At 44.6% G+C, this 25,769-nt stretch overlaps 1 protein-coding gene across 2 annotated transcripts in view; it reads left to right on the top strand.

The window, feature by feature from the left end:
- CALCRL (calcitonin receptor like receptor) overlaps positions 1–25,769 on the top strand; it is a 96,177-nt gene that overhangs the window by 33,656 nt on the left and 36,752 nt on the right. The window contains exons 1-3 of one of the 2 annotated variants that reach the window (XM_082196764.1): positions 11,769–11,793; positions 24,121–24,224; positions 25,157–25,328. In XM_082196764.1, coding sequence (XP_082052890.1) covers positions 24,174–24,224; positions 25,157–25,328 — 223 coding nt within the window. In that variant the 5' untranslated portion in view covers positions 11,769–11,793; positions 24,121–24,173. Of the gene's footprint in view, positions 1–11,768; positions 11,794–24,120; positions 24,225–25,156; positions 25,329–25,769 lie in introns of those variants that run through there. The other variant, XM_082196763.1, reaches the window with a different exon arrangement.

Raw genomic sequence — 25,769 nt, 5'->3', positions numbered from 1 at the left:
GGATTCGAACCACCAACCTTCTGATCATCAGGCCCAAGAGGCTCAGGGGTTTAGTCCACAGCACTACCCGCTCTTCTCTATGGTAGCCTCACAGCTATGGCATTCCCTTCCTTTAGACCAGGGGTCAGCAAACTTTTTCAGCAGGGGGGCTGGTCCACTGTCCCTCAGACCTTGTGGGGGGCCAGACTATATTTTTTAGGGGGGGATATGAACGAATTCCTATGCCCCACAAATAACCCAGAGATGCATTTTAAATAAAAGGACACATTCTACTCATGTAAAAACACGCTGATTCCCAGACTGTCCGTGGGCCGGATTTAGAAGGCATTTGGGCTGGATCCGGCCCCTTACCCTTTGCCTACCCTTGCTTTAGACCTACCCCCATTTTTTTTACAGCACAGCAGTCCCTGATAAGGATGAGTCTCACTGTTTTAAACCTGTTTGCCTTTTCAGCCCATTATCTGAACTCAAATTCAGTCAGTTGCAGTTTGCGTTTTGTTAACGTTCTATGCTCTGGTGCTTTGCAAAAAGAACATTATTCTTATCGATTCTCCTGACAAGGTCGCGAACGTTGCTCACGTAATGGCTATCGCTGTTCACAGTATACTTCTGCTGCTTTTCAATGCCTGTCATTCAGTAGCACCCATCTATATTCCCCCCAGGAGTATTGTAATTTGTCTGTCTTGTGGTACTACTTTAGTTTTGACATTCCCCTTTCTTCTTTCTACACTTTTAAGGAATTTAATGAGGCTTGCACATGCAGCGGAACAAAGTGCTTTCTTTTGCTGTTTTACTGTTTTTACTCGGTCGTCTATCCTCAACTGTGTTGTGGACCCTAACTTGTTGCGGATCCTTCTCAGGAGGTCCGGAGGGTGGCAATACAAGAACGGGGCCTTCTCTGCAGTGGCTCCCCATCTGTGGAATGCTCTCCCCAAGGAAATTTGCCTGGCACCTTCATTATACACCTTTAGGTGCCAGGCAAAAACATTCCTTTTCAACCAGGCCTTTGGTTGATCTGATTGACATCCTATGCCCTTTTAAAATGTGGCTCTTTTTGAGGGGGTGTCATTGGGTTGCTTTTATTTTGATTACAGTGGTACCTCGGGTTACAGACGCTTCAGGTTACAGACACTCCAGGTTACAGACTGTACTAACCCAGAAATAGTACCTCGGGTTAAGAACTTTGCTTCAGGATGAGAACAGAAATCATGCGGTGGCGGCACGGTGGTAGCGGAAGGCCCCATTAGCTAAAGTGGTGCTTCAGGTTAAGAACAGTTTCAGGTTAAGAACAGACCTCCAGAACGAATTAAGTTCTTAACCCGAGTTACCACTGTATATATACAGTGGTAACTCAGGTTACATACGCTTCAGGTTACATACGCTTCAGGTTACAGACTCCGCTAACCCAGGAATAGTACCTCGGGTTAAGAACTTTGCTTCAGGATAAGAACAGAAATTGTGCTCTGGTGTTGCGGCAGCAGCAGGAGGCTCCATTAGCTAAAGTGGTGCTTCAGGTTAAGAACAGTTTCAGGTTAAGAACGGACCTCTGGAACGAATTAAGTACTTAACCTGAGGTACCACTGTATTGTGGTTTTTATGTTGATCTTTTCTGTGAACTGCCCTGAGACCTCCAGGTATAGGGCAGTATATAAATTCTAATAATTCTAATCATCATCATCAACTTAAAAATAATCTTTACCATGAGTGTCCACTTGTTAGTGTTTGAGTCTTGTTTTAAATTATTGCTGCCTTTGTGTTTTCAATTGTTTTTCAATTGTGTTATGCAGAAATCACCTTGAGATGGTGGTTTAGAATGTGATCAATAAATTGATTGTAGTAATAATTAAGCAATAATTACTATTATTGTAGTAATAATTAAGAGCCCACTCCATCACATGCATGGAGTGCAACCTTCAGTTTCAGGGGTGTGTCCTTGCATGTTCACAAACACACACAAGAAGCATATATAGAATTGTGGGGAGTGGACTGTAAGCAATGAAGTCAGAGGGAAATGAAATACAAAATGGGCAGATAGTGACTATTCAATTAGAGCTGGAATGTAGGAACTGAACAAGTTACTTAGGGTGTAGACGAACGTAAGTTTGTGAGTAATATTGGTATTATTTATTGTGTCTCCAGTTGGCTTGTCTTACAATTCCAGCAGAATTCTCTCAGTTAGTCCTTGGTTGGCCTTTGCACTCTATATAACATGCCAAGAAGTAGCACATCTACGTGGAAGTAAATCACTCATTAGTATGTGCATTTCAGATTGCAGCTGTAGTCAACTGTGACTCTGCTGTCCTTAAATATGTAACACTGAATTTGGGTTGCAGACCGTTCTTCCGAATTTTCTGAATTATTGCTCTGAAACTTTTGACAGCCTTTCGGAGATTAAATGTTTGTGTGTGTGGTTTTTGTGTGTGTGTTCTTGTCTGTCAAGTGTGCCACCATTTATTGGCCCGTAAAAGTGAAAGAGGTTTTCATTTCTTAAAAACACCAGGGTACGGGATAACCTTTATGTATAGTTACAGATAGGTAGCCGTGTTGGTCTGCCATAGTCAAAATAAAAAATTCCTTCCAGTAGCACCTTAAAGACCAACTAAGTTAGTTCTTGGTATGAGCTTTCGTGTGCTTGCATGTGTATAATTGTGCATGCACGTGTGTATCTGAAGAAGTGTGCATGCACACGAAAGCTCATACCAAGAACTAACTTAGTTGGTCTTTAAGGTGCTACTGGAAGGACTTTATGTATAGGTTTGCCATATTTCAAAAAGTGAAAACCAGAACACCCCAAAAGTTGTTGAACATCTTTTGGACAAAAACATAATTTTCCGATTGACTTCCCTAAGATCTGCCACTTTTCAGAAATTCCCCCTGGACATCAATTTCACCTTTGAAATCCTGATAATGTCCACAAAAATCCGGATGTATGGCAGCCCTATTTATGTAACAATTTGCCTCTTATGATCTGGATCATTTTTAAAACACTGAAGTATTCTGTGCTGCGGTATGTGAACATAGACCTGCATAATCAATACAGATTGGCAGATTTACATTCTTAAAATGCTATGGCCCTGATCCACGTCCAGTTACAAGCATATTGTCTTACATATTAGTCAACTTTGCATGGGGATAGAAATTCCCATCCATATCAAGAGACACATCCAGGTTCTTCATAACCAATGGGGCCCATATGAGTATGGCAATGTGGACGCAAATGGAAACACAGATGTTTACACAGATCTGGCATTGGTTTTTCAGCATCATTGGCTCCCACTGTCCACATCTGGCTCTTCCTTTGCTCGATAAGGACATCATATTGCTAACATGCAGTCACAACTAAGTGGACCTGCCAAATCCCAGTGTGCTTTTGGGAACCGCAGAGATCTTTTTCTTAGTTCTAGATCAGGGGTGGGGAACCTATTGCCCTCCAGATGTTGTTTGACTCCTCCAGATGTTCTTTGACTCCAAGTCCCATCAGCCCTAATCCTTTATCTTTGTCCAGCAACAAGTCCTCCACCCTGGTCTAGTCTGTAAAGAGAACACAGAAATACTCTATGGAAGGATGTTGTAATGGGAAGACAGTTCTGCACAATTCAAGTTTCTGTTCAGCACTTGCCCAACACAACATGCTACTGCGTAGGGCTGCCATACATCCAAATTTTCCCAGACGTTACCGGGATTTCCAAGGCGGAATTGACATTCCGAGGGGAATTTCTGAAAGGTGGCGCTTTGTCAATCAAAAAACAATCAAAGTCAATCAAAAATTGTTGTTGTTGAATCCTCATTTTTTTGAAACCTCATTTTTTTGAAGGGCAAGAGTACAGTACAGTGGTACTTCGGGTTAAGTACTTAACTTGTTCTGGAGGTCTGTTCTTAACCTGAAACTGTTCTTAACCTGAAGCACCACTTTCTCTAATGGGGCCTCCTGCTGCCGCTGCGCCGCTGCTGCCCGATTTCTGTTCTCATGCAAAGTTCTTAACCCGAGGTACTATTTCTGGGTTAGCGGAGTCTGTAACCTGAAGCGTATTTAACCTGAAGCGTATGTAACCTGAGGTACCACTGTACAGTTGTACCTTGGTTCTCAGAAAGAATCCATTCAGGAAATCCATTCAACTTTGGAAAACATTCAAAAACCAAAGCGCAGCTTCCGATTGACTGCGGGAGCTTCTTGTACTCAATCGGAAGCTGCGGATGCCACGTCGAACATTCAGCTTCCAAAAAATGTTCACAACCCAGAACACTCACTTCCTGGTTTGCGGCATTCGGGAGCCAAAACGTTCGAGTCCCAAGGGGTTTGAGAACCAAGGTACGACTGTAGTAGGGTTGCCATGTTTCAAAAAGTAAAAACCAGGACACACCAAAAACTGTTGAGCTTTTTTTTACAGGTTCCCAGGCGAGGGAGGGAAGTGGTGCATAGAGTGATTTGGCAAACCAATCTGTGAAGCTCCCCACACTCTGCCAGCCCTCTTTAACAGTGGCTGCAGCAAGCTTTAACAGAGGTGGGGAGGTACGTGGGGAAACAGCTCTTTGCGGTGCCTCCTCCCTTCTTTAAAAGGGTTGCAGGTTGGGATGAGCTGTGCAAGGAGGGGTTTGGGGTGATCTGGGAAAGGGAATAGGTGAGGGGTGGGGCGAAGTGTGCAGGGCGTGGGTTCAGTGAGCTTTCAGTGGTGGAGGGGTTGGACAGGTGTGGGGGAAGTTAGGTTTGGGAAGGGGTTGGGTGGGGAGGTGGTGTTGGCAAGCAAATGTCCGTCTTCATCCAAACACACTTGAGCCCTTTCCAGGCATTTGACCTGATTTCAAAAAGTTTCAAAACTGTTGAGCTTTCTTTTAGAAACCTAGGAACCCACCAAACCCATAATAACTTGGGAAGGGAGGTGGAATGTTCTCAGTGCTTTCTTTCCCCCATTGCATAAACTGAGTAAAATTCTATTTCCATACCCTCCCGGTGTCCCAATTTTCCAGGAAGAGTCCTGGAATTACGAAAGCCATCTGGGCTTCTGATTTGATCCTGGAGCATCCCTATTTCCCCCACCAGGTCTTGGGGAGGAGGGGGAACTGGAGCTTGCCCTGAGGAGAGGTGGCGGCACAAGGCTGCGAGAGAGCATCTTCTTGCCCTTCCATGGCCACCGCTTTTGGGTTCCTCCCTTGGGCAGCTCATAGGGGTTGTTGGAAAGGGGGCGAGGAGGAGGAGGAGAGGCTGCCACCTCTGATGACCAGCTTTGTATGACACGTTGGCAGACTGGTGCAAACTGAGGGCAGGGCCACCCTGGGTGCAAGGAGCAGGGAAGCAGAGCGCAAGTAATATGGAATTTATATCTGTCTGTCTGTCTATCATCTATCTATACCTATCATCTATCTATCTATCTAATCTATATATCATCATCTATCTATACCTATCATCTATCTATCTATCTAATCTATATATCATCCTCTATCTATCTATCATCATCTATCATCTATCATTTATCTATCATCATCTATAGATCATCATCTATCATCTATCATCTCTCTATCATCTATCGATCTATTGATCTATCAATCATCTCTATCATCTATCTATCGATCATCATCTATAAATGCTTTGTGTGTCCGCTTCTAACCTTCCCCTTTCTGAACTTGATTTATTGGTGTGTGGGTGTGGGTGTTTTGTAAATCTACCAAAGAATTAAATCAAATCAGGATTAAGGAGTTTTCTCAGGAGGGCGTGTGAGCTGTGCCCCAGTGGCGTTGTGCTGGTGACACTCAACCTTCTGGTAGGAAATGCTCTGTGGGGTGGGGGGACACAAAAAATAGGGGGTGGGATCAAGGAGGGTCAGTTGCGAGGAGTGAGAAATGTGCCTATTTTCATCTGAGGAATTTTAATGGGTATGCACTTCTGGATGTGCTGTGTAGCCTCGTCTGGTGTCAGGCTTTGGGGAATCGCCTTCCTCCCCCCGTGGCAGATAAGAAGATCAAAGAAAGGAACGTCTTACCAGTTAGAAACTTTTATAATCGCAGAGAGAGAACAGAGAACACATCTCCTAGAAATGGCGGTGCTCCCAATTAAGGCTTACACCCCCTCCGTCCCTATTAAACTACATCACTCCTACATCTTGTAATCTGAGCTTGTACCCTCTGCACTAACACTTTCTGAGCTCTCTGTGTCTCTGGGGAAGGTGGGGTGAATGCTGTCCAGAGACTGTGAATCTGTTAACTCTTTCTCTCTTAGTGTTTCTTCTGCTAGTTGTTCCCCATCCAGTATTTCCCAGCTTCTGCCTTCGGAACTATGCCCTTCTGCAAACCACTGTTCCAAATCTATACTGTCCTCCTGCTTCTGAGAAGATTCAGGATCATGATCAGGGGGAGGGGGTGGCTCCCACCATTCTTCCTCGGTGCAGCCTTCCTCAGCACAGACTCTGACATCTGGAGACCAAGCCCTCCTTCAGTTTCACGTGTGGCATGCAGCATCCCAGGGATGGTTGTAGCCGCAGGTAAACCGGTCTTCCGTTATTGGAAAGATACATCTCCGAGTGAGTTTTAGAATAGCTCTTTCATCACATGGCAGCTTGACGCAGAATACCGTCTCATTTTCTGTGCTGATGGATCCAGAAGCACTCGGACTGCCGGCTGCATCTGTGAATATCCCACTCCATCATCACTGGGAGGAAGCTGAGGATAAATGATAGGTCGTTACCTTTAAATAAATAAAAAATTGGCTCACACTATCCCGGAGGAAGTCAATGTAGGAGAGCTTTTAGTGTTCTCGTCACATGGGAAGAACGTTGGGCGCTTTTTCTTTTTCAAGGCCATCAAGGCCGTTGATGATGAAAGCTTTGTTGTAATGTTTCCACCACAGTCTGGAAAATTTTCTCAATTTCAGAAGGCTGCCAAGTTAGCAGCTGCGAGCAAATGTGCTGGCAAGTGGAATTTTATGTTGCTGCTGGATAACAGGAAGCACAAATGCAGCTCTTAGCAGAAGTGAGGCTGAGCTGGGACAATTCAGAGCTTGTAAGGTTGCCGTATTTCAAAAAGTAAAAACCAGGATACCCCAGAAGCCTTTTCCAGGAAGACCCCAAAATTGTTGTGTTTTGGGTTTTGGGTTTTCCGAAAACCCACAATTTTTCTATTGACTTGCCTAAGATCCAGGACTAAGCGCTGCCTTTCGGAAATTCCCACTGGACGTCAATTCTGCCTTTGAAACTGGGGCACATAGTTGAGTAAATCGTAGTTTCAGCTGGTCATCTCAAAGCCAGCCCAGTGACTTAACTATGATTTATTAACCACAAACAAACCACACTCATAAGCCAAGACTGGTTTGTTGTTGGTTTATAACATTACTTAGCCTTCACCATAGCTCAGTATTACACACAAATGAGGCCAGAATCTGGGATTTCTTTCCTAGTTTTATTTACCACCAGCTAGTCTAACCCAAAGGTAAAATCTCCTTATTCCTCATGGCATAGTCATGAAATGTAGGAAAACAAAGCTATTTCTATTGTAAAGGTGAACACAGACTTATCCAACCTTTAACAGTCAATTCATTTTTCTCCTGCTGAGGGTGTGCTCTGTGTTACATCCACTTGGCTACTATTTTTAGATGACTATCGGAGGGTATGGGTTTCAAAATAAATAAATGAGGGATGTCTTGGGTTTGGGCTGGTGCATTTGATGAAGTCCTCTCCATAATTCAAACCCTGGCTTTCCTCACCTTTGCTCCACTAGTCACAAGCATATCTTTCTCTGAATCCGGTGCTGACCCATACAAGCTTCCAGCTTTTAAAACAATTAATCAGACACCTAGCATGCTTAGGCATTCAAATGTTTTTTCAGCACCTCTTTTTGCAAGCCAGTCAGTCCCATCTCCCATACCTGCCCAGTAAGCATACTGGAAATGCTGCTTCAGGGTGGAGGAATAACTATGTGATTGTTTGCATACCTTGCTGGAAAGGAGAGGTGTGGCAGGAGATCCAACTTGGGCCCCAGGTTATGGGTGCCCAGTGTGCGTGATGTCATAACATGATGTCATGATGTTGTGCCCCCTGCCAAGACCTCGGAACCTGACTTTCAGTGGCACCGGAAGTCAGGTTCCAAGGTCTAGGAAGGCCTCAGAAAGCATCTCCAAGGCCTCAGAAATGCTATCCGAGGCCTTGCGAGACCTCGGAAGTTGGGGGGGCCTGCGGTGTGGCTGCTGAGCACACACAATGAATTTTTTGTGGGTGCTCAGGAACCCAGAGCCCCCTATACTTGGTGCCCCTGAATTGTGGTTGGCTGACCCATGTGGCAGTTGGCACTCTGCACAGTTAGCTTTAGCTGGAAAGAGGAAGAACTTACTTCCGCTGAGCTCAGTTCTCTGAGGATTGTGCATTCAGCCAAAAAATGGTGCCTGAGGGCTTACCGCTCAAAATATGTATACACCCACTGAATATAACAGGTGCTATGTAGAGCCTCCTAGATTGCGGGATCTTGAGCTCAGTCTCCAGTCAGTTGATTCCATCCATATTGTTGCTGCGCCAACGTCCCATCCGATGTCTCGTTTGCTCCTATTTGACTTTCCCACAGATGGAGTTCTCCGCCTAAATCTCAGGAGAGATTGGCAACTCGCATAGATTTCTTGGATGAAATATGTGTCTGCTGTTGATTTTCGGCTTCACACACTTCAATATTCAGGAGAAATGTTGTTACTTTGCGTTGTCAGGTAGAGCCACAGGGTGGAGTAACGCTAAAGGATGTGTGTGTGTGTGTGTGTGTGTGTGTGTGTGTGTGTGTGGAAATCTGCTTGTACTTAAGAAGAATGCTAATTGGACTTCAGGGGCCAAGTCTAAGAAGCAGCAGACTTTCTCACGGCCACGCCTTAAGCATCTGAGCCCAGCTCAAATTCACCCCAGCGTTGTGCCTGCTTTTCAGAGACTGATGCTGGCATTCGTCGTCACATGTCGTGTAGTGAAGAAAATACTCTGTGTGCTGTGCACACATGCCTGTATTCATTGGTCAATTTGCTATTCCCCCCCCCCTCCATGGACTGTACCAATTTAGACTGCAGGATGGAGAAAGCATGTTTGAATTCACTCTTCCAATGGGGACTCATTGCCTGTGGAACAGCAGCACATCGTGGGGTGTGTTTTAACCGAGTCTTCCTTGTTGCGTTTGTAGTCTGGTAGCATTCAAATATACAGCCTTCCACCTGCAGTTAGTACAGTCTGGGGACTGCTTGATCCTGCCTGTTGCAGAAATGGGACCCAATGCAGAAAGACAGTGCAAACAGTGTCCTCCATAATTCACCAGAGTGCGAGCAGCCAAAGCACAGCTGAGACCATCTGGGCATCTGTCCTGTAATTATTCTGCAATTAGTGCCACAAAATGTCCTTTTTCTATAACATCTTTTTCCTCAAATGGGGAACCTGTGGCCTGCTAGGTGTTGCCAGACTGCAACTCCAATCTTCCCTGACTGATTGGGATGCAGGTGGCCAGCTCCCAAGAGACTCAATCTACTTACAGAATTTTTTTAAAAAACCCTGTTTTGGGGGGTTTCATGTCAAAGTTGTTACCTTTTTGGGGAAGGAAGGCCCTGTTTTGGGGGGGTTCAGGTCAAAGTTAGGAGGAAAGCCCCATTTTTATTAGTTTGGGGAGAAAAAGAGGAACAGCAACCAAAGCTGTCAACCTTCCCTTTTTTTGCGGGAAATTCCCTTATTTCAGCACCGTTTCCTGCTGCTATCCTGGATTGTTAGATATTCCGTAGACTGTTCCTGGGACAGGTGAGGCTGCTGATCCCTTATTTTTGAGGCTGCTGCTCCCTTATTTTCAAATCTGAAAGTTGACAGCTATGACAGCCACTCACCAGCAGATCGCAGGGGAAACAAACAGCCTCACTGAGTAAACTCCATCTTCCATTCTGCAGATCATGAAACAATGGAGAGGAGGGCAAGGGGGCGGGGCCAGATTCTATTTTACCAACTCTAAGGAAAGGGACACAGTGATTGACCGTGATCTACCAAAACCTCTACCAGCAGATTGCGATTGACCTGTTGGACATCCCTGGTATAAACCACTGAGCCACTTGGGCTTGCTGATCAGAAGGTGGCCGGTTCGAATCCCCACGATGAAGTGAGCTCCCATTGCTCTGTCCCAGCTCCTGCCAACCTAGCAGTTCGAAAGCACACCAGTTTGAAAGATAGGGACTGCTACGGCAGGAAGGTAAAGGGTGTTTCCATGTGCTCTGGTTTCCATCATGGTGTCCTGCTGCGCCAGAAGCGGTTTAGTCCTGCTGGCCACATGACCCGGAAAGCTGTCTGTGGACAAACGCCAGCTCCCTCGGCCTGAAAAGCGAGATGAGTGCCGCAACCCCATAGTCGCCTTTGACTGGACTTGAGGTCCTTTACCTTATCTTTACCTTACCTGACCATTAGCCAATGCTGGCCACGTCTCTGAAGCAGCTTGCCTGGTGGGTCAGAGTGCTAGCTTCCAAGCTTCCAAGTTCTAGCTTCCAAGCGGTCGTGTTGTTACTGCTTGCTGGGAAGGGGATGGGAATAGTGTGTGGTCGGGGCTGTGTGGATGCCCAAGCAGGAACACCAGATTGGTTCCACCAAGGCACCCGCACCTCGCCAGCCATTCTGCCTCCTCAGCTGAGTGCCACCTCTGTTCAGCGGCAGCAACGCGACTGCCAGGAAGCTCATATTGTGGCTCTGTTCTGTTATGATGGCATGGAATCTGCTTCCACTTCCAGGAGGTAGCAATAGGGTCCAGAAGCAGTTCTGGAGACAAACAGACATGCCATGTTGCAATGTCAGTCACCAGTTAGTAGGAATGAAGAAAAGCTGGCATTTCTCCAGGAGAATGACCGGATTGTTCAGTTCCTCTCACAAATAAACGGCAGATCCCTGCAGGTAACGTAATCCTTTAATCCCTCACTTAAGGTTGTTAATCCTTTGTAACATTTGCTCTTGCTTTGGGTTAAGTGGAGAGGCTTTCCTTTAACATGGGAAGAGTCACGGAAGATAAAAGGGAGCTGGTTGCATTCGTTGTACTTACATGTTTATGGAAGCCGCCTCAAGGTGTGAACTTAGGTGGTGGTCTTGCTAAACCAGGGGGAGGAAACCTAAGGCCCAGGGGCTGGATGCGGCCCAATCGCCTTTTCAATCCGGCCTGCAGACGGTCCAGAAATCAGCGTGTTTTTACATGAGTAGAATGTGTCCTTTTATTTACAATGCATCTCTGGGGCATAGGAATTCGTTCATCCCCCGCCCCCCAAAAAATATAGTCCAGCCCACCACATGGTCTGAGGGATGGTGGACCAGCCCATGGCTGAAAAAGGTTGCTGACCCCTGTGCTAAAGAGAGGCCAGGGTTGCTCAGAGCTGGATGGGGTACCTGCTTCTCCAGAGGTTGCTGGATTATATCTCTTTCTTTCACACCATAGGGAGTAAAGAGTCATGACAGTATTTGGAGAGCCAGGAGAAACGATTGCATAAGCCGCAATGTATTTAAGGTTGTTACATTTAGGAGAACCAGGTTGCAGTGAGTCTGTGGTCTCATTCCATCAAGCCCAGATCTTTACAACTTTTAGAAAACTATCAGATGTTTTCGGTATTAGTTTTCTTCCAAAAACATTCTCCTTTGTCTTTGTCAGGTTTGATGACAGCGCAGTGCATCATATTCATCTATGACTAATGCTAATTCTCATAATTCCATTATTGAAGATGTAGGTGGGGAATTAAATTGAAGGCAGATAGCAAAAAATAAATAAAAATAGTAGAAGGTTATTTTCAACAAACGCGGAGGTCTGTAAGGGGGAAGCTTTGATCCCTGCCATCTTCAGGTAAGGCTGGGATATGCCGTGAAACCTTAGAGAAAGCTTTCTGAGCTAGATGGACCAACAGTCTCACTCAGTCATTGTGGACCAGTTCTTAACTGGTGGATCTCACAAGTACAGAGATTATAATAATAAATACAAATGTTGCACTGCATGAAGTAGAATTGGAATGTTAGAGGTAATGAGAGGAGTCCCGTTCCCCCCAGTAACTGCCTCTCGTTTCACTAAGAGCTAGTTTACTAGAGCATCAAGTGATAAATAAATGAGTTGTCCATGAGTTGTTAAGAGATCAGATGTCTCCAATAGCCTGTAGTATTCATACAAAAAAAAGTAGAGATATCATCTTGCCAACAAAGGTCCGTATAGTAAATGCTATGGTTTTCCCAGTAGTGATGTATGGAAGTGAGAGCTGGACCATAAAGAAGGCTGATCGCTGAAGAATTGATGCTTTTGAATTATGGTGCTGGAGGAGACTCTTGAGAGTCCCATGGACTGCAAGAAGATCAAACCTATCCATTCTGAAGGAAATCAGCCCTGAGTGCTCACTGGAAGGACAGATCGTGAAGCTGAGGCTCCAATACTTTGGCCACCTCATGAGAAGAGAAGACTCCCTGGAAAAGACCCTGATGTTAGGAAAGATGGAGGGCACAAGGAGAAGGGGACAACAGAGGACGAGATGGCTGGACAGTGTTCTCGAAGCTACCAGCATGAGTTTGACCAAACTGCGGGAGGCAGTGGAAGACAGGAGTGCCTGGCGTGCTCTGGTCCATGGGGTCACAAAGAGTCGGACACGACTAAACGACTAAACAACAACAACAACATTCATACACTGTTTTGCAGTGGATTCATAAACTCTCACAACATAGTGCAAGCCATCAGGTCACTTGTGTTATTTCATTGGGCATGAATCCTGCGACTGAACCTTGAAACATTCTTGTCTACAGGGGCCATTTGGTGAAAGTCTGGAAAACCAGTGCATTTGCTGCCTTTTTTCCCACTTGCGGTGTGTTTGTTTGCAGAGTGGCTGCTCTAATCTATGGTTTATGAGGACACCACATTAATTTCATTGCACTGCACATTACGCTTGAGTACTTTCAGGGCAAACCAACAACACAACGATGCTTTTATCCTTGCTTAGGTTTATTTGAGAGCAGGGCAGTTAAATCATGATCAGCAGATATGACAGTATGTATCCATAATTCAAGCTGAGTTCTACTGCTCCCTTAGTCACATTCAACCGTTTGCTATCTGATTGGATTAGTATCATTGGCATTATGGGTGGCAAAGAACACTATTTTGATATGACTGGTGCAGCAGAAAAATAACATAAAAAAGCCATATAAAAGCCATCAATTTCAGTGAATTCGGAATTTATGATATTTCACTGTTTCTCAAACATGCAGTGCTATTTTTCCAGAAAAAGAGGTGCCGAAACTCACCATGAATGCTCCCGTCATTCTCCTAGAATGGCAATGGCGCCCACCTGAGAGGTGCGAGCAAGTTCTGGCCCTGCTCACCCATGATTTCTTTATCTTAAGAACAAGAAAATCTAATTTGCACTTTCAAGGGCCCTGAGAGTGTTTCTAATAAGCATGTAGTCAGTACCACTCAATTTCATTTTGGCTCTGAAATCCTAAAGACAGCAGATCAGCTCTTCCGTCAAATTACTGAGGGAGCACATCTCAAATAGAAACGAGTGTAGGCATGTATTGCCCTTTCCCTTTCTAATTACAGAGTTAGTTACAACAGACAAGCAAGCAAAGTTGGGGAAAGTGGTAGAGCTAATGGCAACTCCAGGCAGTGCTGCAAAAGACTCCGGGCTGAACCCCCAGGGAGCCACTGCAAGTCTGTACAGACACTGCAGGTGTACCCTTTGTCAGACTCTGTACAGTGGTACCTTGGTTTAAGAACAGCTTACTGTATTTTTCGCTCCATAAGACGCACCTGACCATAAGATGCGCCTAGTTTTTAGAGGAGGAAAAGGGCAAAGCCCCGTTTTTTTGGAATCAGCTCACAGTTGTGCAGCTTCTTTTGCAAACAAGAAAAGCCCCATTTTTTGAAGATCACCTCACAGTTGTTGAGCTTCTTTTGCAAAGGGGGAAAGCCCCTTTTCTGAGGACCAGCTTAAAGTTGTTGAGCTTACTTTGCAAAGGGGAAAAATCCTGTTCTTATGGGGTCCAACTCACAGTTCTGCAGCTTCTTTAGGAAAGGAAAGGGAGCCATTTCTACAGTTTCCAGACAGATAATCTCATCAGCCAGTCACATGTCACTGGGGAAACAGCCTCCATCTGCAGAACATTCAACAATGGAGGCCTGGGCAAGGGGGCGGGGCCAGAAAGGGAGCCAGCGATCGACCACACATTCACTCCATAAGACACACTGACATTTCCCCTTACTTTTTAGGAGGGAAAAAGTGTGTCTTGTGGAGTGAAAAATACGGTAGTTTATGAAGAACTTGGATTAAGAATGCTGCAAACCCAGAAGTAGGTGTTTTGGTTTGTGAACTTTGCCTTGGAAACAGAACATGTTCTGCTTCCTGTTGAGTGTGTTCCATTTGTAAATTGAGTCCCCCGCTGCTATGGGAAAGCACACCTTGGTTTAAGAATGCTTTGGTTTAAGAATGGACTTTCGGAACTGATTAAGTTCGTAAACCAAGGTACCACTGTACAGTCATACCTCGTGTTGCATCCGCTTCATGTTGCATCTTTTCGCGGCACATCCCGCAGCAACCCGGAAGTACCAGAATGTGTTACTTCTGGGTTTCGCCACTCTCACATGCACAGAAGCACTAAATCACGCTTTGTGCATGCGCAGAAGCGCCAAAGCACGCCACATGCCTGCGCATACTCACCGCTCCGAGTTGCGGGCATTTCACATTATGGATGGGCCTCCAGAACAGATCCTGTTTCTAGCACGAGGTACCACTATATTAGGCAGATTGCTATGTTCCTAAACTAGTGACATTTGAAGAGGGACGCAGGTGGTGCTGTGGTCTAAACCACTGATCCTCTTGGGCTTGCCGATCAGAAGGTCAGCGGTTCAAATCCGTGGTACAGAGTGAGCTCCCATTGCTCTGTCCCAGCTCCTGCCGACCTAGCAGTTCGAAAGCTTGCCAGTGTGAGTAGATAAATAGGTAGCGCTGCGGCGGAAAGGTAAACTTGTTTCCATGTGCTCTGGTTTCCGTTACGGTGTCCCGTTGCGCCAGAAGCGGTTTAGTCCTGCTGGCCACATGACCCGGAAAGCTGTCTGTGGACAAACACCGGCTCCCTCGGCCTGAAAGCGAGATGAGCGCTGCAACCCCATAGTCGCCTTTGACTGGACTTAACCGTCCAGGAGTCCTTTATCTTTACTTTTTTTTTTTACGTATGAAGATGTACCCATAGAGACATCTATTCCTTATAAAAAATGCATTTAATTGAGAAAAAAAGAAAAAAGAAAAAGCACTGAATTAAGGGTCCTTTCCAGTCAAGCTGGAACGGCATTTGCCCACTTTTGATGTCAGCCCTTGCAGAGAGCATCCCTTGACTTTATACAGACATCTGATTCCCCTTTGATATTTGCAGATGCATGTCTGAATCGAAAAACCCATCACATTTCTATCTGTACAGATGTTTGCTTATTCCTCTTTCCTTGGTCCTGCTTTTAACTGTGCTTGTGTTGTGATCAGTTTCAACTTGAGCGAAGTTCTCTCATTTCTTATTAAGGCTGTCCAGGTTTTGGCATCAGTGCAAAGCATTTTACTACAGAGCGAGCGCATTTCTGCTTTGCTAAGTGCACTTTGCAAGGCACATTTCCTTTGATGCAGCAAGCTTGATTATCGAGCATAAAGCAAGCTTTGCAGAATCTAGGCTAGTGCTGTGTACTCCATTTTCTAGAAAGTAGTCTTCTCTTAGGAAAGAGGCTTATTTTTTTTCTGCCTCCTCGTGACACTTTTTTTAAAAAAATAGAATTTTGGTGGTTCCAGAGTTCTTGTTTATTAATTTAATGGTGTATATAACACTTGCAGACCCTGCAAGTGTGCCTGTTTTCCAGGGACAGTCCTAGATTTACAGGAACCATCCTGGTATCTGAGTTGATCTTGGAATGTCCGACTTTTCCTTAGGACGTCCCTATTTTCATTGGGGAAATGTTGAAAGGTATGGAGTTAAAGGTAAAGGTAAAGGTACCCCTGCCCGTACGGGCCAGTCTTGACAGACTCTGGGGTTTGTGCGCCCATCTCACATCTATTGGCCGGGGGCCAGCGCTGTCCGCAGACACTTCCGGGTCACGTGGCCAGCGTGACAAGCTGCATCTGGCGAGCCAGTGCAGCACACGGAATGCTGTTTACCTTCCCGCTGGTAAGCGGTACCTATTTATCTACTTGCACCCGGGGGTGCTTTCGAACTGCTAGGTTGGCAGGCGCTGGGACCGAGCAGCGGGAGCGCACCCCGCCGTGGGGATTCGAACCGCCGACCTTTCGATCGGCAAGTCCTAGGCGCTGAGGCTTTAACCCACAGCGCCACCCGCGTCCCATAGGTATGGAGTTATTGGACCCCTAATCCAAAGAGATAAGTAACTACACAACCTTTAGAAGACATCTGAAGGCAGCCCTGTATAGGGGAGTTTTTTGTTTTATTATGTTTTTATATATGTTGGAAGCCGTCCCTCATTTCATCGGTGAATTGTTGGAGGTTATGCACTTGCATGGTAAAATAGCTTCTAAGGAGTTTACAAGTATAAAATACGACGTAACTAAAATGCATAAGTAAATGCACAAGTGCGTAATTAAAATACAATAAAAGAATTCCATCAAAGGAATGAAAGCATCTGCAATTGAAAAATGCAATAAAGCAAATCAATTTAATGATGATGATGATAACAACAACAACAATAGTACTATTTACAACACATAAAAAATTGTAAAGCATTAGACATTCTTCTTCTTCATCATCATTCGTAGCTGAGTAAGATTGTCTTCCATAAACACGGTTTTAACAGTGAGTCCGCAAGTGACTGTGGAGGCCAGTTGTGAATCCACATGTCCTTCCACAGTGGGGACACAGGTTTCTAGGAAGGAGTTGATCACGGTGTGGATTTGCTAGGTGTGCCTTCCTCTTAGCATGTTTCTCCCCTTCGTCCTGCGTTCGAGCACCTTCAAAGCCCATGACACCTTTGGTAAAGGCTGTTCTCCAATTGGAGCGTTCGCAGGCCAGTGTTTCCCAATTGTTGGTGTTTATACTACATTTTTTTAGATTTGCCTTGAGAGAGTCTTTAAACCCCTTTTGTTGACCACCAGCATTACACTTTCTATTTTTAAGTTCAGAATAGAGTAGTTGCTTTGGAAGATAATAAATTTACCAATACAGGGTTGCCTAACAATTAATAAAAACAAGTAGGGCACAAGTTCAGGGGAATGCTTGCTTCTAAACAGGTGGATCTACAAGAGCTGGAGTGTTAATACCAATTGTTGTTGTTGTTCAGTCGTGTCCGACTCCTCGTGACCCCTTGGACCAGAGCACGCCAGGCACTCCTGTCTTCCACTGCCTCCCGCAGTTTGGTCAAACTCATGCTGGTAGGTTCGAGAACACTGTCCAACCATCTCATCCTCCATCGTCCCCTTCTCCTTGTGCCCTCCACCTTTCCCAACATCAGGGTCTTTTCCAGGGAGTCTTCTCTTCTCATGAGGTGGCCAAAGTATTGGAGCCTCAGCTTCATGATCTGTCCTTCCAGTGAGCACTCAGGGCTGATTTCCTTCAGAATGGATAGGTCTGATTTTCTTGCAGTCCATGGGACTACCGATAGGAAGTGCTAAAATTCCGCAATATTGGTTCACCAGAAAGAAAGGCTTGCCGTCTTCAGGTGTTTTCGGCCATTCTGCTTGAATGCAGAAGCCAACATGGGTGCAGGGAAACTGTGATGAGCTCCACCCCCTAGCTCTCCCCCCCCCCCGCATTGACCCCCAACGCATGGAGGAGGCAGAGATGGGTGTTTGTGTTTGGACTCATGTCCTCTTCTCCCCGCTCCCCGCTTGCATCTTGACTTTGCACGCAAGTAAAATGCCCAAAGAGAACTTTTTGGTCTGATGATGAGATGCTATCTCTTAAGAAACGAGCTTCTTTGGTTTCCCAGATTATTTTGCCCAGTAATGAACGTGTGTTGCCTTTAGGAAGAGTGAGCGTTTTCAAAATGTGTTCTTTCAAGCATGACAACGCATTTCTTTTCTAGCAGGGCTTTGTTTGAAATAGGGTGTTGCTTTCTTGCTTCTTCTTTTTTGGCACTAGGTTGCTCAGGAAAGAAAGTTATTTTAAATGTCCATTGAGGACATGTTTTTAAAACAGGAAAAAACACGGCGCTGGGTTGATAATAGTTTGCCGCAAAAGGTTAACCCAGTTTAAATGGGTTTGCCATCTCTAGGAGATGGAAAATGATGTTCTAAGCCAGTTCTCAGTTCAGAGCCTCATAGCGCAAAGGAGAGGGCTTCTTTGTGGAATTCTGGACCTGTTTTGGAGCACATCTTTGTTCATTTTCCACCTGTGTGAAATAAATCTAAAAGTAAAGGGACGCGGGTGGCACTGTGGGTTAAACCACAGAGCCTAGGGCTTGCTGTTCGGAAGGTTGACAGTTTGAATCCCCGTGACGGGGTGAGCTCCCGTTGCTCAGTCCCAGCTCCGGCAACCTACCAGTTCAAAAGCATGTCAAAGTGCAAGTAGATAAATAGGTACCGCTCCAGCGGGAAGGTAAACGGCGTTTCCGTGTGCTGCTCTGGTTCACCAGAAGCAGCTTAGTCATGCTGGCCACATGACCCGGAAGCTGTACGCCGGCTCCCTCAGCCAATAAAGCGAGATGAGCGCCGCAACCCCAGAGTCGGTCACGACTGGACCTAATGGTCAGGGGTCCCTTTACCTTTTACCTAAAGGGACACAGGTAGTGCTGTGGGTTAAACCACAGAGCCTAGGGCTTGCCAATCAGAAGGTCGGCAGTTCGAATCCCCGCGACAGGGTGAGCTCCCGTTGCTTGGTCCCTGCTCCTGCCAACCTAGCAGTTCGAAAGCACGAAGTGCAAGTAGACAAATAGGTACCACTCCAGCGGGAAGGTAAATGGCGTTTCCATGCGCTGCTCTGGTTTCGCCAGAAGCGGCTTAGTCATGCTGGGCACATGACCCAGAAAAACTGTCTGCGGACAAACGTCGGCTCCCTCGGCCAGTAAAGCGAGATGAGCTCCAGAACCGCAGAGTCAAAGGGTCCTTTACCTTTATGTTGGAGGTTTTTAAACAGAGCTCGGATGGCCATCTGTCACAGAACAGAAATCGTGCTCCGGCAGCGCGGCGGCAGTGGGAGGCCCCGTTAGCTAAAGTGGTGCTTCAGGTTAAGAACAGTTTCAGGTTAAGAGCGGACATCCGGAACGAATTAAGTACTTAACCCAAGGTACCACTGTATATAAATATAAAAATAAAGTCATATTGTCTGCCTAGCTTTTGCAATAGTAATGAAGCAACAGAAGCTGCTTCACAGAGTCTTCCTTGCTGCAGTGAAATCGTATGTCAAAAATGCATTTATCACACGTCAAATCTATCCTAGAAGCATGCTTTTATTCCCTTATACTCAATATTTTTGTTACGCCTTCACTCCCTTCTTACCTCTTGCCATTAGTGTCACTATGCAGTGAAGAAATCGAATGAGGGTAATTGAGCTTTTTCATTTTCTTATTACATTTATATCCAGGTGGCATGGTTAGGCTGAGAGTCCACACATTTTACATGATCGTTTTTTCAGTAAGTGTTAAGCATTTGGCAGATTTCCTACATTTGCCTGCATTTGACAGATTTCTTACATCTTTGTTAACCAATATACACTTGTTTTTTTGGTAGAGGATGCCACCACAATTAAGTTAAATCAGGATATATATATATATTTTAAAAAAATCTTTTGACGTACATTATATGTAGGTTTTTGTGAAAGACACCACATCAGGTTATGAAATCATGCTATGCACTTACTTGGAAGTAAAACCCATTCAGATTAATGCCACATACGTCTAATAAACATGCCTAGAACTGAGTAAATATGCTTCATATCCCAGTCCTAGCTTGAGAAGAATTTTATCATACCTATTTAAAAGAGTTGTATTTGTCCAAAATAGTATCCATGGAGTCAACTGTTTGTTTACTGTCATAAATCTATCTTGTAGGTCATGACTGTTGGAGAAAATAAGTCTGAAGATTAGAGAGAGAGGAGTGTATGGGAAAATGCTGCTTGAGTCTAGACAGAGCTGTGCATGTAGGAATTTAAATTTCCATAGTACAAAACAGAGTTGCTTAAACAACGCAAAGCCATGGAGCAAGATCTAGCTATTGGCATAAAACCCACTCAAGGCCATTGATTTCTGTGGGTTTTCGCTTAACACAGTGGTACCTTGGTTCTCAAACACCTTGGTTCTCAAACAACTTGGAACCCAAATACTGCAAACCTCGAAGTAAGTGTTCCGGTTTGTGAACTTTTTTTGGAAGCTGAACGTGCTCCGTTTTGAGACTTACGCTTCCAAGTTTAGTGCCACACTTCTGTTTGGAGTGTTACACTGAAGTCTGTCTCTTTTTGCTACTTATTTTGCATTTTTGTGGCTCTTTTTTTGTGTGTGTGACTGTGTGGAACCCAGTTCAGCTACTGATTGATTGTGTGACTGCAGTACAGTGGTACCTCGGGTTACAGACGCTTCAAGTTACATATGCTTCAGGTTACAGACTCCGCTAATCCAGAAATAGTACCCCGGGTTAAGAACTTTGCTTCAGGATGAGAACAGAAATCGTGCTCTGGCAGCGTGGCGGCAGCGGGAGGCTCCATTAGCTAAAATGGTGCTTCAGGTTAAGAACAGTTTCAGGTTAAGAATGGACCTCCGGAACAAATTAAGTACTTAACCTGAGGTACCACTGTACACCAGGCACATCCAACTCCCAAGAAACTGTATAAAAAGACTGGCTGTGATCTACCCATTGTCATTGCCAAGAGTTGTTGAGATTTTTTTAGGGGAGGGTTGGCCAAAGTTGTTAAGCTATTTTTTATTATTATTATTATTTTGTGGAGAGTAGACTACAAAGTTTTTGAGCTTTTTGGGGGGGGCAGGGTTGGCCAAAGTTGTTGAGCTATTTGGGGGGGGGGATCTACAAAGAACACTAAGGCGGTCAATTACAGTGTTACCTCAGGTTACATACGCTTCAGGTTAAATACGCTTCGGGTTACACACTCCACTAACCCAGAAATAGTACCTCAGGTTAAGAACTTTGCTTCAGAATAAGAACAGAAATCCGGCTCCGGCGGCAGCAGGAGGCCCCATTAGCTAAAGTGGTATCTCAGGTTAAGAACAGTTTCAGGTTAAGAATGGACCTCCAGAACGAATTACGTTCTTAACCCGAGGTACCACTGAACATTGTTTATTCCTTTCATTTTATGGATCAATGGTCTCATTAGATAGTAAAATTCATGTTAAATTGCTGTTTTGGGGATTGTTATTAAAAGTCTGAAATGGATTAATCCATTTTCTATGGGAAAGCACGCCTTGGTTTTGGAACGCTTTTGTTTTGGAACGGAGATTAAGTTTGAGAAACAAGGTAACACTGTATGGCTATCACCCATTGGCCACAAAAGCAATGGAGGGTGGATGAGCAGTGCTCAATGTTGTTGAGGATATTTCTTCTTCCTTTCGATGATCAAATTAAGAACATATGATAGGGGCTTCCGGATCAGAGATCCGTCTTTCCCAGAAAATCTATTTCTATCAGTGGTGACCCAGATGTTTTTGGGATGCAAACAAGCTGGGTGTGTGGGGGGGGGGAATGCCTCTACAGTTTCTCCTTCAGTCTAACAGCTGACAGTCTTTGTTTTTATTTCAAAAAACAAAGGCAAAGGGCAAATGAATGCTCCCCCGTTCATTTTCATTTTCACTTGTATTTGTGAGCATGCAAATTGCCTGAAAATTGACAGGCGCGAGCCACCGAGGTAGCAGTTCAACGTGTGACTATTTCATTCCTTTTGTCTGGAAAACGCCTAAGGTACAATCTGGAGAAGAGTATGGGTCTCCTCTAAAAGGAAGCTTATCGGGTGTCCTGTCCTTTTTCATCACCTCTAAAACAAGGAGAGCCAGTGTGGTGTAGTGGTTAAGAGCAGTGGACTCGTAATCTGGTGAACGGGGTTCGCTTCCCCGCTCCTCCACATGCAGCTGCTGGGTGACCTTGGGCTAGTCACACTTCTCTGAAGTCTCTCAGCCCCACTCACCTCACAGAGTGTTTGTTGTGGGAGAGGAAGGGTAAGGAGATTCTTAGCCGCTTTGAGACTCCTTAGGGTAGTGATAAAGCGAGATATCAAATCCCAAGGACCTTTTGCCCAGTCTGTCTGAAATTTTCAAGTTTGGTGTCCTGAGAGAATCGTAGAATTCTGCACATTTGGTGCCGTTTGAACAGAAAACACCAAAGTTATGGGCATCGGAATGCAGCGGGGTCTCTGCTGAAACCAGCGAGGGAGCAATTAAAGTAAAATGAAGCTGATTAAAACGAAGGCATTTTTGTTTTTTTAAAAAAGTTTTGTTTTGTTTTCCTTCACCTTTACATCACACACACTTAGTATTCAGTGACATTCTGGAAACTGCATGTAGCTACTATGGTTAATTTTGACCAAACTGCGGGAGGCAGTGGAGGACAGGAGTGCCTGGTGTGCTCTGGTCCAGGGGGTCACGAAGAGTCAGACACGACTAAATGACTAAACAACAACAACACTATGGTTAATTGTGGTTGGTAGAGACTTGTCCTCTGAAATTGTCTGATCTCCTTCAAGAACAGCCTCAGGCCATCATCCAATAATTCAGTCTTTCTTCACAAAGAATAAGCCAAAGTACCTGGTCCATGCAATGTCTGCTAGACTCAGCACAACATGTGTAATGACTTCACTTGTGCCATTATGAAATGCAGAGTTTGGGAAGGGAAGCAGGAAGAATGGTTTCAGAAGGGTAAGCGGAACCAAGTAGAAAAATAGGATTGGTGGCAGTTGATGTGGAAGGGGAAGCAATCTTATTCAGCACCATTTCGGTCCTTTTTTAAAAAAAGAAGTTTATTTATGATTTTCATTTATAACAAATAAACATTTCAAGAAAGAAATTAAAACAATTCTCACATATCGAACTTTGACTTCCCTCCCCCTCTTTCAGCGGTTCCATGAATTTACCCTCTTTTTTTACGCCCTTCTGCATATCCCAATAAACACTATCAATTCTTTTCTTCATCCATTTCATGCATGTTTTAGAAACTGCAAGTTTTTACAGCAATCCTGCTAATGTTTTACTTTGTTTATGATTTGTTTGTAAAGATCCAATAAGCGATTTCCATTCCTTGATAAAAAGTCTGTTGTCTTGATTTCTTTTCCTTCCGGTAAGTTTCGCCATTTCTGCATAGTCCATGAATTTCTGTAACCATTCTTCTTTCGTCAGGACTTCTTCTTCTTCCCATTTTGGGGCAAATATTATTCTTGCAGCAGTGATTGCACACATAAATGAATATCTATATTGTTTAGGTAACTCTGATCCCATCATTCCCAAGAGAAAAGCTTCTGGGTTTGGGGTTGTTGCTTTTTAAAAAATTGCACAATTTCAGTCCTGGCATGTGTACCATTCCATCTTTCGTCTTGCAGGCTCTTCCCTTGCCTCCAGATTGGTACTAGAGTCCATGGCAGGAGCAAATAGGAAGATGGAGGGGAAGAAGGGTAATTTCCACTTGTGGAAACAAAAGTCTGTTGTGCATAGGTAAAGGGACCCCTGACCATTAGGTCCAGTCGTGGCCGACTCTGGGGTTGAGGCGCTCATCTCGCTTTATTGGCCGAGGGAGCCAGCGTACAGCTTCCAGGTCATGTGGCCAGCATAACTAAGCCGCTTCTGGCGAACCAGAGCAGTGCACGGAAACGCCATTTACCTTCCCACCATAGTGGTACCTATTTATCTACTTGCACTTTGATGTGCTTTTGAACTGCTAGGTTGGCAGGAGCTGGGACCAAGCAACGGGAGCTCACCCCGTTGCAGGGATTCGAACCGCCGACCTTCTGATTGGCAAGTCCTAGGATCTGTGGCTTAGACCACAGTGCCACCTGCATCCCTTCCTAAATATTTAGTACACAGTTAAACCATTTGTCACTTTTAAGTTGACTACAATGGGAGCAATTAACCATATATTTTAATTTCTCCCTTTCGGTGAAAAAGAATAGAAATGAAAGTGATTAACTTTGGCTGGTTATTGTTCTTCCAGTGAAATATTATGAGTGTCTATTTGGTTTAAGGTTGCTTTTTATTTTATTTTTTAAAATGTGTTTGTCTTAATTTCAGCCACACTTCTTTTCTGAACTACGGTGCAACAACTACACTAGCTATATTGAGTGATGGAGACAAATTGGATCATGCAGATGGTGTTCCTCTTAGCTCAGACCTTGGTGAGTTGCTTTCTTTCCCTGAAGTTACTCATACAGTATAATAAAGGTGTTTTTCTTCTTCTTTTTCAACATGCACATGCAAAGCACGCATATTATGTTACCGACACCATCAAAATCAGGTCAAGCCTCAGATTTTCATGCTTTTCACTCCAATAGCATATCCATCCCTCAAAAAAAAATATATCAAAAAATAATAATCTGAAGACTGGCATTTCTCCTCTGGATCAAGCCAATGAATTTATAAATTTCTGCTAGCTTTAAACATTTCAGCAATGAAACAATGTGTTGTGTCTAATGCACCTGGTTTCACTGCTGCAATGGGATTTTTATTTCCTCCCCCTGTGTGCCCCCCAACCCTCTGGAGCTGATTTTGAGGGTGCATGAAGTGGCTGGAGGCAACAGGAGAGGAAGAGGAAGCTCTGTGCATGCACAAGATCTGTAGTGGCAGTGGAACAGCCCCATCTCAGAGAACCCACTATTCTTTCTGTTCCTTAAAAAGTGAATTCCCAGTTGCAAACTGCAGTGGAAAGTCATTATCTCACAAGGAAATCAGTCTTGTTAAGTCTTAGTTAATTGTGGGAATTTGATCAATGAATAGATCTCATTTGCATAAATTTGCATACGGACAAAAAGTGTTTCCGCCACCTGCTTATTTTAAACTGGCACAGGCATATGACTACATTTAAAGAGTCATGCCTGCTGCGCAAGAGAAATGGTGGAAGGGTAGAGCCTTGTAAGTTGTGACCAATGGTTTTTACAGGTACACGTATAAGCCTCTTTTAAAAAATTTTAAAATCTCCTGCCTGGTTTCTTGGAAGAGGCCTCTTTAATCGCTCGGAATATTTCGCCCCACTTATTCTAACTAATTAATCGATGAAATACTGCATCCCTCCTGAGAACGGTGGCAATTTCTTTCTCCCTTTTCTATTCAGATTTTTGTCACGGCGGTTCCCGACGAGAATGCAACCAAAGAAGGCTATATAAAAGGGGATACGAACGCAACCGAAGATATCTATGGATTAAGCGTAACTGTGAATAAAATTATGACAGCACAGTTTGAATGTTACCAGAAAATTATGCAAACACCTTCTCAAAAGAATGAAGGTAAAAAAAAAAAAGAAACCTGAAATGCTATTTAAAAAAAACAAAAACCTGAACAAACCCATATATTCTGAATGAAAGCATTGTATCTGTTGTTACTTAAAATTACATTCTGAAAAACAAAGGCAATCCCCATGCAAGCATAATATCTCATTCAGACCACTGCAGGAAACCGACTCGTACAGTCTTCCGGGTAGGATGCCATCCAGCCTTCGCTTAAAAAGCACTCTTGATGCCTTATGTACCGTACTTTTCCGTGTATAAGACGAGGGTTTTTTACTGTAAAACAATGTTCAAAATCGGGGCTAGTGCGGAAGGGGGATTGGCGTTTGGTTGCCAGCGGCGATTGGGTGGGTAATTGGTGCCTGCGGCAAGGGCTGCTTTGGATTGGCTGCTGCTGTGTCCATTGGGTTGGTGATTGGTGCCTGAGGCAAGGGCTGCTGT

The sequence above is a fragment of the Podarcis vaucheri genome (assembly GCF_965113315.1).
Source record: "Podarcis vaucheri genome assembly, chromosome: 1".
NCBI classification, from domain to species: Eukaryota; Metazoa; Chordata; class Lepidosauria; order Squamata; family Lacertidae; genus Podarcis; species Podarcis vaucheri.
Note: the sequence above shows the minus strand (reverse complement) of the source record. Positions and strands in the feature narration are given on the sequence as shown.